The sequence below is a fragment of the Lampris incognitus genome, chromosome 17 (genome assembly GCF_029633865.1).
Source record: "Lampris incognitus isolate fLamInc1 chromosome 17, fLamInc1.hap2, whole genome shotgun sequence".
Lineage (NCBI taxonomy): Eukaryota > Metazoa > Chordata > Actinopteri > Lampriformes > Lampridae > Lampris > Lampris incognitus.
In genome coordinates, this window is record NC_079227.1 from 7,202,658 (window position 1) to 7,221,707 (window position 19,050).

At 46.3% G+C, this 19,050-nt stretch overlaps 1 protein-coding gene across 1 annotated transcript in view; it reads left to right on the forward strand.

Moving 5' to 3' along the window:
• The first annotated feature begins 854 nt into the window (after positions 1-854).
• The window catches only part of dnah3 (dynein axonemal heavy chain 3), a 56,947-nt gene continuing 38,751 nt past the window's right edge, over positions 855-19,050 (forward strand). The window contains 14 exon segments of the mRNA XM_056296665.1: positions 855-975; positions 1,146-1,303; positions 1,964-2,129; positions 2,792-2,984; positions 3,933-4,128; positions 6,544-6,669; positions 8,967-9,162; positions 9,598-9,777; positions 12,330-12,460; positions 12,550-12,655; positions 14,332-14,510; positions 15,427-15,611; positions 18,117-18,240; positions 18,378-18,531. Coding sequence (XP_056152640.1) covers positions 901-975; positions 1,146-1,303; positions 1,964-2,129; positions 2,792-2,984; positions 3,933-4,128; positions 6,544-6,669; positions 8,967-9,162; positions 9,598-9,777; positions 12,330-12,460; positions 12,550-12,655; positions 14,332-14,510; positions 15,427-15,611; positions 18,117-18,240; positions 18,378-18,531 — 2,169 coding nt within the window. The 5' untranslated portion in view covers positions 855-900.

Sequence of the window (19,050 nt, forward strand, 5' to 3'; positions counted from 1 at the left end):
CGTGAGCTTGTGCGGCCCCTTAACGTACAGAGTTTTCAGTATTTGCCACGCAAATGTTTCCCCCCCCGCCCCCAGAAGTATTAAGCGTCATTCCAACAATCTCGCACTTTAAAGCAGCAAAACTGAAGGGGAAACATTCTGCTCAGACGTGCAGAAACGAGGGAGACGCCTCTCCGTGCGCCGCGTTGCTCGGAAACGCCGCGGTCGCTGTTGCCACGGACACGGCGTTCCCGGATGTCAGCTGTGCGCAGTCCCGAACGCCGCCGCCAGAGGGCAGCGTACCCCGCACGACCCGACCGTCGACGCCGGCCGGTTCAACGGCGAAGAAAACGACGGTCACGAGTAGAAGTTCGCGAACGTTACTGAGGCGGAGGACATTTTATTTTTTTTAAATAAAAAAAACAACAGACACACATTTTGACAGAACTTAACAAAAATAAACGGGACCGTCGTCTAAACTGATGCGCCGAGGAGCGAACGCCAGAAGGTATTTCTGACGTCATCGGCCGTTAGGAAAGTCTTGCCGCCGTTACTTTTAGAGCGGCGTGCGTTTGAAATGGGAGGGGCGATCATAATCGATATTTTCTCATCAATGTGTCTGTATTTGCTGTTGCCCTCCCGTTGCTATGGCTTTTGTCGTAGCGGCAACAAGGTGAACCAAAATGGATCAGATAAACAGATAACGTTTTAAAAAAAAACAACCTGTTTTCTAAAAGTGATTTAGTTTTGTGTGTTTTTGTTTGGACGTTGCATTTGGTGTGTCACTACCAGTGAACTCACGATAACCACATCCGGTTGTTTTCACTTGTCTGATTCACTTCATTGTGCACAGGAGGGAAGCTTCATGCTGGAGAAGGATTGGCCAGTTATTTTCTACTGTGTTTTGCATCTCAGCCACAGATGGAAGCTCACCCGAGTCCTCATGGCCCCCCGCTGCCCGGGGCCCCTGACATAGAGCCCTCAGACTGTGATAAAGTAAGAGAGCGTCACCCTCAGGTAGTGTCCGGTCTTCGCAAACTCGGCCGGTGTCATTCGCCTTTACACTAATGTGATAAGTGATTTTGCTGCAGAAATCCTGGCCGGGCCCTTTCCCCGCTGTCACCGCCATGAGCTTTAAAGATTCAAACTTGTGATTTTTATCCCAGCATGTATTCAGGCACGCTCACCGCCCACCCATCCTTCAGTACGCCGCCAGGACTCTGGCGGTTCCCTTTAAGGAACAGCGACACTATCGCACCCCCAGCGAGTCCATAGCGAACAACTACAGGCCCCAGGCGGTGCACCTGAAGATGGGCAACCTGCGGTGCCGACGCGGAACTGTCCGGGATCCCCCGGAAGCTGCTCCGGGGCCCTGTATCCTTCCTCGCTCTTATGTCTGTCTCTTGCCTCGCTGGCTAAAATTGGATCTTGCCATGTCACCGGCGTTATTTTATTATCTCAAGAAAAGATAGTTTCAGGAGTATCTCAGTGGTTAGCGCCGTTGTCTCGCATTCAGAAGGTTCTGGGTTTGGTTGTAGTCCATCTGTCTATATGTGGGTTTCCTCCCACAGTCTTACATGTTGGGTGAATTGGAGATACTAGATTGCACAAAGGTATGAACGTTGTGCAAGTAAGTGTGTGTGTGTGTGTGTGTGTGTGTGTCCTGTGATGGACTGATGACCTGCCCAGGATGTCTCCCAGCCTTTCCCCCAATGCATGCTGGGATAGACTCCTGCTTCCTGCGACCCTGAATTGGAGCATGTATAGACAACGTGAGATTGAGGTGTCAGGACTACTCTGTAAATTTATTCCAAAAGTATATTTCATCTTAATTACTCTTTTAGCATCGTCACCACCTGAAGAGAGAGACAGTCTCACACCCAGAGGATGGTACATTATGCAATACAAACAACACGTTTTGGCAAATTTAGCATCTGTAGTAGTAACAAGTACAACTGAATAGTACAACTTTGCCCCTCCTTAGGAAGTCATCTCCCTGCTGTCCAGGCTCACCTGAGTCAAAGACCAGTCCAAGAGACTGTATGACCCTCAGCCGACCTTTGACCCCCAGCCAGCAGCTGGATATCATGCACCGCCAAGAGGAGCAAATCCGGGCTGCTGAGCCTGAACCTAATGAGAGAGATCTGGAAGTAAGTGTCACTTAACTACATAAAACTCCAACAAATCACCGATTGTAACAAAAAAAATAACTAGATAACTAAGTAAATTTAGCAGTATGAACAATGGGGATCCCGGTTCGAATCCCCATGTTACCTTCGGCTTGGTTGGGCGCCCCTACAGACACAATTGGCCGTGTCTGCGGGTGGGAAGCCGGATGTGTGTATGTGTCCTGGTTGCTGTACTAGCGCCTCCTCTGGTTGGTTGGGGCACCTGTTTGGGGGGAGGAGGAACTGGGGGGAGTAGCGTGATCCTCCCACCTGCTTCGTCCCCCTGGCGAAACTCCTCACTGTCAGGAGAACAGAAGCAGCTGGTGACTCCACATGTATCGGAGAGAGGCATGTAGTAGTCTGCAGCCCTCCCCGGATCGGCAGAGGGAGTGGAGCAGCGACTGGGATGGCTCGGAAGAGTGGGGTAATTGGCTGGGTACAATTGGGGGGGGAAAGGGGGAGGGGGGGAAAATCCACCAAAAAAAAAAGAATAAACTCTTTTTGTGAAAAATAAATCTCAGAGTGCTCCAAGTTCACAGCAGTGTCATATTGAATGTTGAATATATAAAGTGCATGAGAGCAAAAGTATCACATAAAGAACAGAGTAAGGAGTCAAATCCTTTTCGGTGTCTTTGTTCCGACAGAGGTATCAGTACTACATCACCAGCGGCATCCCCGGCGCCATGTTGGCCCCTCTGCCTTCACAGCAGATAGAGAACATCATGTGTCTGTTGCCTCCCGTCAGCGAGGAGAGCGACAGAAACATCCGGAATCTGAGGGGGAAACTGCTTGAAGAGGTCAGAAGCGACTACGGCCTCAGTCTGAGGAAGAGCATAGGTACAAGACAACATGGTGTCTTCTCATCAGTCTGAGAAGAGCTTTTCAACGGAAGGATTTTCATTCCGCCTAGTATCTTACTTTGCTTAGTCACTTACATAGTTTTTTAGATGTTACCTATTATTAGATATTATTTAGACTTTTTTGGCATTTTTAGGTACGGTACGTAGATGCTTTCCAAGAGACACTGTAATGTTTAGCTACTCGGTTATTTTGTTCCCTACTTTAAAATGTTGCCATTACGTCCTCGTGTCTTCATGTTCAGCGTCCTTCTAAGACCAGAGTCTAGTTTTTGCAAACTTACATGAGTACAAATGAGATCTGAACTTGACCGAAACTTGTTTATTCAACAAAACTGTAGTGAACTCAACTTAAAATTCATTTGATAGATAGATAGATAGATAGATAGATAGATAGATAGATAGATAGATAGATAGATAGATAGAGCGTCACACATTAAAATACAAGTTCCTCACATCTTATCATACAAGCTTAATGCGAGTATGTATGAAAGTGGATATATGTTCACCTTCATACATAAATATATACATCATATACACCTCCATACAGTCAGACATAGTAACATAGTACTACCACATGCTAAATGCAAACATGCATGGTATTTAATGGGACTATTCAGCTTGATTACAGCAAACATAGAGCCCATATTAGAGTTCCTGCCAAAATAGTGTTTTTACTGTCTAGATAAAGATAAAACAACATATGTTGCTTCCAGATATACAAGTATTCAAGAATATGAAATGAAAAAAAAGAAGTAAGTACATGAATGGAAGAATTTCTTTCATTGTCATTGATAGTGTGGGAGTCAGTATGAGCTAGCCCCCAAACTGTGATCACTCACCTCCTCCCTAAGAAAACACCTCTCCTCTTACCTGAAAATGTCGTTTCTTGCTCTATTTCTCGGCATCCATCTTGTTTCTCCATCAGTGGAATACATCCTCAGGGACCCATGTGAGCGCCAGCGCCTCCTCATCTCCAGCGTGCCCCGGCCTTTCCCCAGAAGGGTAATCCGTGGGCCGGTCCCCTGGTCCGCAAGCTACAAGGAGAGCCACAGCTGGCAGAGCCAACACCTCTTCACTGTCAACCACATGATGCTGCTGCTGCAGGATGCCTGGCTAAACAGGTAACCTACCAGTCTGCAGGTGCCCTACTAGTCCGCAGGTAACCTACCAGTCTGTAGGTAATCTACTAGTTTCCAGGTAACCTACTAGTCTGCAGTTAAACTACTAGTCTGCAGGTAACCTACTGATTGGAGGTAACCTACTAGTCTTCAGGTAACTACTAGTCTGCAAGTAACCTACTGGTCTGGAGGTAACCTACTAGTCTGCAAGTAACCTACTAGTCTGCAGGTAACCTACTAGTCTGGAAGTATGCAGGTAACCTACTAGTCTGGAAGTAACCTACTAGTCTGCATGTAAACTACTAGTCTGCAGGAAACCTACTAGTCTGGAAGTAACCTACTAGTCTGTAAGTAACCTACTAGTCTGCAAGTAACCTACTGGTCTGGAGGTAACCTACTATTCTGCAAGTAACCTACTAGTCTGTGGGTAACCTACTAGTCTGTAAGTAACCTACTAGTCTGGAAGTAACCTAGTAGTCTTCAGGTAACTGCTAGTCTGCAATTAACCTACTGGTCTGCAAGTAACCTACTAGTCTGCAGGTAAACTACTAGTCTGCAGGTAACCTACTGATCTGGAGGTAACCTACTAGTCTTCAGGTAACTACTAGTCTGCAAGTAACCTACTAGTCTATAAGTAACCTACTAGTCTGTAGGTAAACTACTAATCTGCAGGTAACCTACGGGTCTTTGTGTACCCATGTCCCATTGAATATCATGTTCGTTGGTTTTAGTATGTACTTCTATTGTGTACTCTTATGTGAGTGTATGTACATATATATATATCAACATGGATAGAGGAAAAAAGATTTTAATGCATAGCAGTACAGGCCTGTTTTGTGCGTCTCACACTCATCAGCTACTCACCAAAATCTTTTTTCCTGTATCCGTGTTGATATATTACGGTCCTCATTAGTTGAGCACTCAACACCATTGACGGTATGTATGTATTAAACTTGTAATTTAATGTACAGGTTGTTTCAACAAATTTCCTCAAGAACAGTCTGTCTATCTATCTATCTATCTGTCTTGTCTGTCTGTCTGTCTGTCTGGCCGTCCGTCCGTCCGTCTATCTGTCTGTCTGTCTGTCTATCTATCTACAATGAATGATGTTATAGAAATCTGATGTAAGGTATCTGCAGGTCCTGAAAAAGCTTTCATTTGCATACCAAACAAAAACTCAGCAGATGTAGTCTCCAGAAAAAAAAAATCCTGGACCCCAAAGACAGCCTTGTGTTGTTGATGCATATTGGTCATGTTTTTTTTGTTCCTGCTTTTTCTCCCCAGTTGTATCCAGCCAATTACCCCACTCTTCTGAGCCGTCCCAGTCGCTGCTCCACCCCCTCTGCCGGTCCGGGGAGGGCTGCAGACTACCACATGTCTCCTCCCATACATGTGGAGTCACCAGCTGCATCTTCTCACCAGTCAGTGAGGAGTTTCACCAGGGGGACGTACCGTGTAGGAGGCTCACGCTATTCCTCCTAGTTCCCCCTCCCCCCTGAACAGGTGCCCCAACCAATCAGAGGAGGCGCTAGTGCAGCGACCAGGACACATACCCACATCCGGCTTCCCACCCGCAGACACGGCATGTCTGTAGGGACGCCCGACCAAGCCGGTGGCAACACGGGAATTCGAACCAGCGATCCCCGTGTTGGTAGGCAACGGAATAGATCGCTACACTACCCGAATGCAGCTGGTCATGTTTTTTTAATGTTTTTTTTTTTTTAAATCATGCAGCCATTATAAAATAAAGGCATTCCACCTTAATTTCAGAACGCTGCATACCTTGATTTTGTTGGAGACCACATCACCTGCGTGTTTTCCTGTTTGACTGAAGCAAGTCCTGCCTTTGTCTCTTCTAAGCTTTAATGAGTTGAAATTTTTTTTTTTTAAATGTCAAAAACCAAAAGTATATGGCTTGATCTCAGTGACCAGTCCTGGGTGAAACCTTACCATTTCTGTACAAATATGATAAAATCCGCATTTCCTGTAATAAATCTGGCAACTTGGAGCTCCTACTGGTTGGACTCTGCCGTGTGGTGTCATACATGCATAAAAAGTCTCAATGTTGCCGTCCCCACTGAGCAGAGAGACAGACTGATCCCAAACAAACACTGTTAAAAGTCTGAAAAGTGACCTGATGAAACTCGCAGACACCCCGATCCAGTGCAGATCACAATGCCGGACTTGCAAATGAATCCCAAGTCTTGATAACAGGACATAGAAAAAAATTTTCCATGTACAGTTTGTGTTATGTTGTGTTGTGTTGTTACATCACAGAATGGGAAAAGTCAGTGTGGTGCACTTTGAGGAGAAGTTGTTGAGGAAAAAAATGTCTGTAAATACTGAAGCCCGTCAGTGAGTAGTGGTGTATGGAAACTCATCCTCTTCTATCTTCCCTCCGTCTCCTCCCTCCTTCAGTTTCTCCGCCCTGCGGTTTGTCCAACTTGAAGACCCTCTCACCTCCAGCCTCCCTTGCCTTCCCTCGGAGTTTGAGGAGTTGGTGCAGAGGCAGTGCCAGAAAACCAGAGACACACTGCTCCACAAGTGAGATCCTGTTTCTTTTCTCTGTGCACAGAAAGACATCCATGGGGGGCATCTGGGTGGTGTGGCGGTCTATTCCGTTGCCTACCAACACGGGGATCGCCGGTTCGAATCCCCGTGTTACTTCCAGCTTGGTTGGGCGTCCCTACAGACACAATTGGCCGTGTCTGCGGGTGGGAAGCCGGATATGGGTATGTATCCTGGTCGCTGCACTAGTGCCTCCTCTGGTCGGTCGGGGCGTCTGGTGTCTGATCGGCAGAGGGGGTGGAGCAGCGACCGGGACGGCTCGGAAGAGTGGGGTAGTTGGCCGGATACAGTTGAGAGAAAAAGGGGGAAAAATCAAAAAGAAAAAAACATCCATCATCTCATCACTCCTTACTTAACTTCAGTTTAGATCAGATAATCTTAAAGTGTAATTTCTCCCGCAGGTCTGAGCCTAACTCCACCCACTGCATTATTTTGAAACATGCAAAAAAGTGGGCGGGGGGGGACACTATCTTAGACCGAACTACACCCACATGAAACTGCTCACAACAAGGTCTGTGGATTATCTTGAGTAACCGTGCATGATTTCTGGAAAGAGACATTGCTGTTGAATCTTTCAAATTTTCTTTTTGCTCTTGGAGCAACACAAGCCGGGTGCCATCCGGTTCCATTGTACTGGAGAGACGGCAGACGTCTCTACAGCCGATATCTCCAAAACTCGGCACCTCACACCAAAATGATCTAAATGGATAAATAGCACTGCAAGAGGAAAACTTGTATTTTATGTAATGTCATGTCATGTCCTTTCTAAAGTTCTGCTGGTAAAGGAGTGACCTGTGTCTCATCTAACAGAAATTATGAGGGAACTTTTTTTGCTGATGTGAGGGTCATGATGTCCCCTAGTTATGTTCTTTGCACATTTGACATTGTGTTCTCTTCAGTGCAATACTAAATAGGTGAGTTCTGTGTAGTGAAGAGCCACTATGTGCAGATTTGAGCTTTTGTGATTGTTAGTTCTTGCTCTTTGCACTCTGTACACAAAGATACCTGTAAGTCCCTGATTCCTGAGGTACATAGACAGAGACTACAGCTTTGTGCTGGCAAGAATTTGGCGAAACAGTTTGTATCATATGTTTTAATTCGACATTTTATTTGGAAAATATTAACACGATAATCATGGTAAATTTTACACAATGTCTACATGTATCACAATATATCCCAGTATCTGCTTACATATGCAAAACACCATGCTGAACACTGAGGTTCGTTGCACTGAACTGTTTGGTGATGTAGAGTATAATCCATCCATCCATCCATTATCCAAACTGCCTATTCTGCTCTCAGGGTCACGGGGATGCTGAAGCCTATCCCAGCAGTCATTGGGCGGCAGGCAGGGCAGGGAGACACCCTGGACAGGCCGCCAGACCATCACACAGGGCCGACATATACACACACACACCCACACACATTCTTACCTAGGGACAATTTAGTACAGTCGATTCGCCTGACCTACATGTCTTTGGACTGTGGGAGGAAACCGGAGCACCCAGAGGAAACCCGTGCAGACACAGGAAGAACATGCAAACTCCACACAAAGGATGACCCGGGATGACCTCCAAGATTGGACTATCCCTGGGCTCAAACCCAGGACCTTCTTGCTGTGAGGCGACCATGCTAACCACTGCGCCACCGTGCCGCCGTAGAGTATGATATCAAACCAAAACTAGTTTTCAAATGATATTTGGTGAAAAATGTTAGGTAATAGATTCTTGTTGTCAGCGTGGGAGGATCACGCTATTCCCCCCACTTCCCCCTCCCCCCCGAACAGGTGCCCCAACCGACCAGAGGAGGCACCCGTGCTGCGACCAGCACACATACCCACATCCAGCTTCCCACCCGCAGACATGGCCAATTGTGTCTGTAGGGACGCCTGACCAAGCCAGAGGTAACACAGGGATTTGAACTGGCGATCCCTGTGTTGGTAGGCAACGGAATAGACCACTACACTACCCAGATGCCCAGTATCACAATACTTAAGTGCATCGATAAGTTATCACACCCCTTACGGAGACATTCTGATATTCTGTGGTATGTTGATATTCTCTCATAGACATTGTGAGATACTCTATTTTACTTTGGAATGTGGTGTTCATGTCCCCACTGTTCTCTCTGCTGACTCTCCCAAGTCAAATTCTGTTGTACACTCAAACGCCAGTGGCTATCAATAAAACTTGATCTTGAACTAAAACTCACAAAAAGAGTTACCACTATTTATCCTTTCAGTATCATACCCGAACCTGTCGATTCCATTTCAGGTGGTTACCACACTGCGCCTCCCTATTTGTCACCTTCAAGGAGCAGTGGCTGCCCCTGGTACCCCAGAGCAACACCGTGGCTCCCGTCCAAGCCCGCAAGTTCTTCTCCTGCGTGGAGGCTCTCATGTCCTTGCAGCTGCGGAGTTTGGTCATCAGCTCATTGGAGGACCTGCTGCAGTTCTTTAGTGCACATCAGGTTCGAACCCTACCGTCCATTAGTTCTCTTTCTTCGCCTCAGCCTGGTTAGAAACCGTCACAGGGAGGATTGTCCTGCTGTCTCATCTAGTCTGATAACATATCATGTTGTCTTAGAAGCGATAGCAAGGTCTTGGGTTTTGAATTTTGGTCAGAGATCTGTGTTGCATATTAAACCTGTCCATCTCAACCATCTTTTCTGTTGTGCTGCACAATCCTGTCGGATGAAGACAAGAATTTATTTTTTTTAAATGAAGTGGTCCCTGAAATTGGAACAAGATATTTATGCAAAACACTCTTGTTGTTAATTCAGATAACATATACGCACACATGCACAATTCCAAAAATATGCCCGATTTGACCAACTCACAAGTATGGTCGGGTTGAGTCCTCGGCCATTCATCACCAGCACCACGATCTACTCTGTCTCCTCCAGGAAGGAAATGATTTTGGCGAGGCGTTTGATGACATGGAGTACGTGCAGCCTCAGGTGCTGCTGGTCAAACTGGTGGTGGAGGAGCCTCACATCGTCTTCAGCCCGAGCCTTCAGGAGTGCTGGGAGCTCATCCAAAGAGCCTTTATGGAGGTCCTCAGGAGTGCCGAGAAGCTCCCGCGGGTATGCTAACATGGCTGTAGTGACAAACAAGCTGCTAAACCAGGTTCCAGAAATCCAGTAAGTAAGCTGTCCTGGCCAGTTGGCCACGGTGGTGAATTGGTGACTGAAGTTACATCTGGATGTGCAGCTAATTACTCTTGATATGATGAAAGATCTGATACGGACTTGTCTCAGTAATGGAGACCTTAAACAAATGACAGTCAAATTACTTTATTTACAGGGCTCTTAGGTTACTCAAGTGTGATAGTGTCATGGTAAAATACATTTTCCATCTGCTATCTACTACTACTACTACTTTCGGCTGCCCCCGTTAGGGGTCACTACAGCGGCTCATCCATTTTCATCTGCTATCTGAACATACTGAATGTGTGCACTGGTGCATAGTTAAGACCTAATTGTTTGACTCACCACCTCGATGTTTGCATGGCCCTTTACCCCCCCCCCTTTTTTCTCCCCAACTGTGTCTGGCCAAATACCCCACTCTTCCAAGCTGTCCTGGTTGCTGCTCCACCCCCTCTGCTGATCTGGGGAGGGCTGCAGACTACCACATGTCTCCTCCAATACATGTGGAGTTGCCAGCCGCGTCTTTTCACCTGACAGTGAGGAGTTTCACCAGGCGGATGTAGCGCGTGGGAGGATCACGCTATTCCCCCCAGTTCCCCCTCCCCCCTGAAGAGGCGCCCCGACCAATTAGAGGAGGTGCTAGTGCAGCGACCAGGACACATACCCACATCCGGCTTCCCGCCCGCAGACACGGCCAATTGTGTCTGTAGAGACACCCAACCAAGCCAGAGGTAACACAGGGATTCGAACCGCCGATCCCCGTGTTGGGAGGCAACGGAATAGACCGCTACGCTATCCGGGCGCCCTTGCGTTGCCCTTCTTGGTTCAACCTGACCTCTGTGAGATGGGTGCCCCATGTGTTCAAGATGTGAATTAAAATACGTTGAAAAATACAATGACTCAAAAAAATATGTTGATTTTTTTTAACAGTTGGGATTACATGGGGTAACACCTGATGTCACTTCTATGAAAGGTGTGTTAAACAGGGTTCTCACGTATCCTAGAACCTGGAAATTTAAAGTTGTCCATTCATGGAAAACACCCGGAAAATTGTAAAATCAATAAAATTTATTGGAAATGTTTTTGAGATCACAGAAAATTGTACAGTTAGGTTAAAAAAAGTATTTTTACCTAATGAGATAGTGTGTTTTTAAGCCATATGTTTTATATGTTGAGATGTGACATCAGTGTGTGAAGTTTAGGCGGTATGTTCAGTCACACAGTCGAGACTTCTACTGTTGGTTAATACTCAATAATTAACCATCAGCTAATTATTAACATCTTCCGTGTGGGAAGATGGCTGTGTGAATTCACGTTTGCAGCGGCCAGCCTCACCCAGTACCGGTGTGGGAAGATGGCGGCGTGAACTTAACGTTTGTGGTGGCCTCACCCAGTACCGTCCATGCAGTGTCTTTATCAATGTCTGCGTCTAAGTTTGTGTCATCGTTTGATGGCTGGGAGCTGGCGCTGGATCGGCTGGGAGAGCTTGGTCTGCCGCATCCTGTGGGCCCGGGGACCACGGCCCTGCCTGGAGCTGCGACTGAGGAGGAAACACTGAAGACGGTCTGACAGGACGCGGAAGCGGGGAAGGCTAAGCTAACTGTTAGCCCATGCAGATCGGCAGTTCTGATAACGCCGAGGGCGGTCTGGCGGCGGCCTCGCCTAGCCTTGACTGTGTTTTGGTGTCGTTGTGTGGAGTGTGGGGAGGTGTGTCGAAGGTGTCTGGCTGGGAGAGCTGGCGTTTGGCTGGGGGAGCCTGGTCTGCTGCGTCCAGCTGGCCCAGGGACCACGGCCCTGCTTGGAGCTGCGCCCAAGGAGGAAACAGCGAGGCAGTCTGACAGGACGCGGAAGTGGGGCTGGCTAAGCTAACTGCTAGCCCATGCAGTCCGGCAGTCCAACAGTCATCCTGGCGTTCGCTCTCTTGGACAGTGATTTTTTTTTGTGGATACGTTGGATATATATGTTTTGGTATTTTTTTGTGTAGTTTGGAATAGTGTGTTCTTGTAGTTTGGATGTGTTTTTGTCTCAGTGTTGCACTGCTGTGGGCTGGGGGAGACGATATTTCGTTTCATTTCATGTGCGCAGGTGCATCGAATGAAATGACAAATAAATGTTCCTGATTCCTGAATAACATGACCTGTGGCTGTCATATATACCAGCTATATAGCAAAAGTCATGGAAAATGTCCTGGAAAACTCCTGGAATATGATTTTCCTAAAACAGTGGGAGCCCTGAATAACGATAGGGGCACATATTAAACACGGTGCAAATCGGCCCAAACAAATGACCCTGTTCTCATTCACATGGGAGGCCTTGGCCTTGTAGCCCAATGATAAGACAGAAAGTTTCTGAAACATCTGGAGCAGCTCCATCAGCCACACATACAAGTGTCCGACCTCCTTCCTGTAATCAATTTGTCTTCATAAAACAATATTATTTCAGATAGATATCAAAACAGATAAAAATAAAAGATCTTTTTTTGGGGACAGGTGGAGTGTAACCTCTTCCCGGAGATTAAGAACCTATTTCTACGCGCCGTCAGGCCGGACGAGCTGCTGGTCACTGACATCATCGACAAAACCAGAGAGATTTTCCACAAGAACACTGTCGGACCCAAGAAGTGAGACGGCATGTCGACTGCTCACCTGTAAATCACGCACCCTGTCGTATAAAAGTAAATAGCTGACACGTTATTCATCTAACCTGCAGGTATTTGAATGTGTACGAGAAATACAACATACTGTTGGATGAAACAGCCGACCAGGACATGACGGCGTTCCTCAAAGAGAAGCACTCCCTAGAGGGATTTACCGAGGTACATACTGCTGCTCTTCCAGAACATTTTCCACCTCCAGGTTGCCAGTGTGGTCAGCTCGTTGGCTGTCATAGGTTTGTCATATGGAAGGTCAGTATGACTACTACTGCTGCTACCACTAGTCAATAAACAGTACTACTACAACTACTGCTACTACTAGTCAATAAACAGTACTACTACATACTACAACTACTGCTACTACTAGCCAATAAACAGTACTACTACAACAACTGCTACTACTAGTCAATAAATGGTACTACTACAACAACTGCTACTACTAGTCAATAAATGGTACTACTACAACAACTGCTACTACTAGTCAATAAACGGTACTACTACCACTACTGCTACTACTAGTCAATAAACAGTACTACTACAACTACTGCTACTACTAGTCAATAAACAGTACTACTACAACAACTGCTACTACTAGTCAATAAACAGTACTACTACATACTACAACTACTGCTACTACTAGCCAATAAACAGTACTACTACAACAACTGCTACTACTAGTCAATAAATGGTACTACTACAACAACTGCTACTACTAGTCAATAAACGGTACTACTACCACTACTCCTACTACTAGTCAATAAACAGTACTACTACAGCTACTGCTACTACTAGTCAATAAACAGTACTACTACAACAACTGCTACTACTAGTCAATAAACAGTACTACTACAACAACTGCTACTACTCGTCAATAAACGGTACTACTACCACTACTTCTACTACTAGTCAATAAACAGTGCTACTACATACTACAACTACTGTTACTACTAGCCAATAAACAGTACTACTACAACTACTGCTACTACTAGTCAATAAACAGTACTACTGCTACTACTAGCCAATAAACGGTACTACTACAACTACTGCTACTATGAGTCAATAAACAGCTGTTTTGAAAAGTGTAAACAGAAGGCATTATTATTCTAGTAGTAGTAGTAGTTATTTTACTACAGTACTACTTCCACTACTAAAATGACACTTCTGAAACCGGAAAGAAATGACACTCCTAACACTGATATTCCACAAGAAACCCTGTCTGATTAGATTAAGATTGTTGGAATGGATCTTATTCCAATAATATTGGGGCCGGCACGGTGGCGCAGTGGTTGGCACGGTCGCCTCACAGCAAGAACAGTCCTGAGTTCGAGCCCCGGGGTAGTCCAACTTTGGAGGTCGTCCTCTATGTGGAGTGTGCATGTTCTCCCCGTGTCTGCGTGGGTTTCCTCCGGGGGCTCCGGTTTCCTCCCACAGTCCAAAGACATGTAGGTCAGGTGAACCAGTCATACTACATTGTACCTAGGTGTGAATGTGTGTGTGTGTGTGTGTGTGTGTGTGTGTGTGTGTGTGTGTGTGTGTGTGTGTGTGCGTGTGCGTGTGCGTGTGTGTGTGTGGGCCCTGTGATGGACTGGCAGCCTGTCCAGGGTGTCTCCCCGCCTGCTGCCCAATGACTGCTGGGATAGGCTCCAGCATCCCCGCGACCTTGAGAGCAGGATAAGCGGTTTGGATAATGGATGGATGGAGCTTTTATGTTCAGTTCTAATCATTTATGGGCAGCTGGTGAAATGAGGCCAGACAAGAGTGACATGCTCCCGTTTCTGTACTCCCCGTCAAAGGTTTGGCAGGGGTTTCTTCAGTAACTGAAACTTTTCATCCGTCAGAAAATTGAAGGTGTTAAGCAGCTGTGGAGGGAGATCGCCTCTATGCGTGTCATGGTGCCTTTATCCATGTTCTGCCTGCACGCTGGCGGGCTGAACGACGACCTGTGTGACCGCGCAGAGAAACTGAGGGACAGGATCATCACCTTCAAGGTTGAAGAGCACCGAGAACTTAACAAAAGGTGTGTGTGTGTGTGTGTGTGTGTGTGTGTGTGTGTGTGTGTGTGTGTGTGTGTGTGTGTGTGTGTGTGTGTGTGTGTGTGCTGTGAATGAGGGGTCTAGTTCCTTAAAACTACTAACCACAACAAGATAATCTACAAACACTCAGAATCAGAATTATCAGAATCTGTCAATTAAGTTTTGAGATGACCAGGAAGTTGACTTGATGCATTGCTCACTTTGACAGTTTGACATAAAAAGAAGTAATACTGAAAAGTAAAGGTGATGTAAATTTGTATAAAAATTCAGTGACGACTGTATATTAGAATTCTGGATCTCTGTGTGCACAATAACTTGTGCAGGTCATCCTCTCTTTCATTATCTTGTCTTAAACATGCAGATGAAGGGCATCTGGGTAGTGTAACGGTCTATTCCATTGCCTACCAACACGGGGCATGCTGGTTCAAATTCTCGTGTTCCCTCCAGCTTGGTCGGGCGTCCCTACAGACCCAATTGGCCGTGTCTGCGGGAGGGAAGCCGGATGTGGGTATGTGTCCTGGTTGCTATACTAGCACCTTCTCCGGTTGGTCGGGTTGCCTGTTCGTGGGGGAGGGGGAACTGTGGGGAATAGCGTGAGCCTCCCACGCGCTACGTCCCCCTGGTGAAACTCCTCACTGTCAGGTGAAAAGAAGCGGCTGGTGACTCCCCATGTATTGGAGGAGGCATGTGGTAGTCTGCAGCCCTTCCCGGGTTGGCAGAGGGGGTGGAGCAGTGACCGGGACAGCTCGAAAGAGTGGGGTAATTGGACAGGTACAATTGGAGGAGAAAAGGGGAGAAAATAAAAAAACAAAAAGCAAAAACATGCGGATGATCTCTGGGTTCATATGAATTCTCAGACAGTGGAGGCAAACTAAAAACAGTCTACTGTTGGTTCCCCAGTATCTGTCAGCAGTACAGGGAGATCACGAAGACCATCACCATGACCCCAAATACCACGGAGGAGCTGGTGTCCCTCAGCCGGTACCTGAAGCACACCAGCGAGGTGACCATTCACAAGCTGGAAGACGAGATTGAGAAGTCGGTGGACCGTCTCAGCTTCCTCCTGGATTACGCCACTCTGCCTGGTGAGTTAAAACAATGCTGGTAATGTCAATTCTCACTCGAATCACATTTAAGTTCAGCTTTAAGTCTATAGATAGCTGAAAAGTTTTTTTTTCTTTTTACGTTTGGAGTTAATGCAGAGCAATTTTTATTTTATTTAGCCTTTATTTAACCAGATCTCTTTACAATGGAGACCCGGCCAATAATGGCAGCAACACAGTTTCAACAAAAAAATTGACTTAAAAGCAGCACATGGATTTGAGTATCATTAACGTGATCATATAAAACATTTGCACACAGACAACCTGGACTCAATAGATTTCACCGTAGCTTTAAAGATTTTCAGGGTTATTATGTTTTCAAGTTTAAGATCAGTCTGTAGATTGTTTCAACAAGCAGGTGCAGAAAACCTAAAAGCTTTTGTCCCCAGTTCGGTTCGGACTTTGGGAACAACAAGACGCAAAATGTCCTGAGAATGTAGATTGTAATTTTCATATGACAGTATCATCAGTGTAGAAATAAATGGCTGAGTTTGGAATATTCTGTCCAAGGCAAATTATTTGAATAGTAAATAATAGTGGGCCCAGAACCGAGGCTTGTGGGACCCCCTTGTGGACTTGCAGTACCTATTACCTCTAACTGAATAACCTGGGTTCTGTCTGTGAGATAAGTTTGCAATCCACCCAGCTGCATGTTCAGAAAACCAGTAGCTGCAAGACGTCCAATTAAAGTATTGTTATCAATGATACCAAAGGCCTTAGAGAGGTCTGTGAAAAGAGAAAGATGGCACTGCTTGTTATCTAGAGCTTCAGTTATCTTTCTAAGGCAGTTTGAGAGAGTGGTATCATGAGTAAGATCTGCAGAGTCGTTCACTAGAAAGCACCACACACATGCAGTACAAAAGTCACAGTTAATTCGCTTTTTTAAAAAACCTCTACCGTCGGCAGGCTTGGCATACAACACAAGGAATGTGTATGCCAGTGTGTCATATACAGAGTTAAACTGCAAGTGGAGTTCAGGTTCTCCACCCGCGAAGGCAATCTTTATTAATTACAGCAACCGCTTATAGTAACTCCATCCTTTGGATTAGATGACAAGAGCACAGGGTTTTTGTTATACATTTGTAGCTGCCACCAGTCCCCCTCTTCATCATGTTTAATCAGCTAAACAACCAATCGGCATCACTTCTCCAAGAGGTGGACAATCACCACAAATGAAACAAGGAAACTTAAGAGATGAAAAATAACAACATATATCTGATAAAACATAGACACAGAAACAGGTGCTGACGTGTGTTTGATAAAACATAATTAAGTCAAGCTTATCAATATCAGTTTAGGATAGCAATTATAGCGATAAAGGAGAAGACAGAAAAAAACCCAAAAGGAAATAAAGGGGGAGAAAGGACTAGGAAGAAGGATGTAATCGAGAGAGCATTCCAGGGAGTGTGTGAGACAGATGCTAGCAGTGTGTATGTGTATGTGATGTGTCCACCTGTGAGTGCATGGGATTAATCCCAGTTAATTCTGGGGTCTGAGATTTGCGACTTATCGCATTGCCTCTGAGCAGCAGACAGGCTCTGCTGCCACCCACGAGCCCCACATTCATGCAGACACCCCACGACCAAGAGAACAGCTGGAGCCCAAAGCAGCGCAAGCCCAGAGGAACACCGAGCCCACAGGGGGGCCAGAAGCCCACAGAGCAACAACCCCGCAGGCGCCCGAGGAGCACAAACCAGTCCCCAAAAGCACAAGTCGGGCTCGCACCCTTGAGGCGTACCCCCACTGCCAACCCTCAGGCGCAGCCACAGGCACAGGATGCACCCACAGGTGTGGGACCAGAGCCACGGACACTAAGCACAGAGTGGCCGGCCCAGAGCCAGGCCCCGCGACTGACCAGCCAACACACCCCCGGGACCCATGGGGGGGTGGGGCCCATGCTCATGCCCATGCCCGTGCTCATGCTCATGCCCATGCCCATGCCCATGACCATCAAATCAAATCAAATCAATTATTTGTATAGCCCAATATCACAAATTACAAATTTGCCTCAGTGGGCTTAACAGCAACACAACATCCTGTCCTTAGACCCTCTCATCGGATAAGGAAAAACTCCCTAAAAACCCCTTTAACAGGGATAAAAAATAGGAAGAAACCTCAGGGAGAGCAACAGAGGAGGGATCTCTCTCCCAAGACGGACAGCGTGCAATGGATGTTGTGTTCACGCAATTTACATAATACAACATTGAAAGAGGATAACAGAATTATAATGGACATAAAATTTATGAAGAACATGATGCACAGGATGCCAAGCAGTGTCCACATGCCAACGGAGCAGTCCAGGACCCAAGCCACGCGACCAACATCATCATGTAATAAACCATGACAGCTGATGTTGTATTGTGTGTTATGTACTCTGTGTCACCAACCAAGTCTAGCTTCTTGTTTATGAAATCTTGCTCTGCAAAGAAAACTAGATTTATTTTTTTTTGTTAGCTTGAGATTTTTGTTTTATCTCTCTCCTTCTAGCTGAGGACCTGAAGATGAACTCCAGTGTGTTCCACTGGCCTGATCACATCCTGGCTGAGTTTGAAAAGAGCTGGACCCATCAGGCCAACATGACCAAAGACGCCGAACACAAACTCTTGACCAGGTAACAGAATAAAGACATATGATTACCACTGCTGTCACTGTTTTCACTACTAATAATGGTGATAACAACAACAACCAAGCTAGGGTGCAAGCTGCAGAGATGATAAACAACCTCCTGCTGAATCTCTTCTCTCTCAGGTTATCGGATTTTGAGCAGATGCTTGAGCGCATCAATGAGGAGGTGGAGGCCTTCAAGGAGAATTGGCTGATGAGTCACATCAAGATGAAGAACAATGTGGAGAAGCTCAACATGCTCACCGTCACCCTGGAGGCAGCAGTCACCGAGCTGGAGGTCTGTGATAACCCCCATCACCACCCCAAATACACACAAGGTGAACGCTGACATGCACATTTTGCGTACTTTCAGCCACTCCCATTAGGGGTCGCCACAGCCGATCATTCCGTTTCCATCTTTTCCTGTCCTCTGCATCTTTCTGTCACACCAGCCACCTGCATGTCCTTCTTAGTATCCAACCTCTCATACAACTCACCATATGCCTTTTCTTTTGCCTTCGCCACCTTTCTCTAGGCTTTACGCTGCATCTCCATGTACTCCTGTCTACTTTGTTCATCTCTTTGACTATCCCACGTCTTCTTTGCCAACCTCTTCCTCTGTATACTTTGCTGTACTTCCTCATTCCACCACCAAGTCTCCTTGTCTTTCTTCCTCTGTCCAGATGACACACCAAGTACCTTCCAAGCTGTCTCCCTCCCCCTTGAACCCACCTCCGATGCTCCTGGCCTTACTCCCCTTCCACCTGGTCTCTTGCACAGACAGTAAATCTACCTTCCTTCTCTCCATCATATCAGC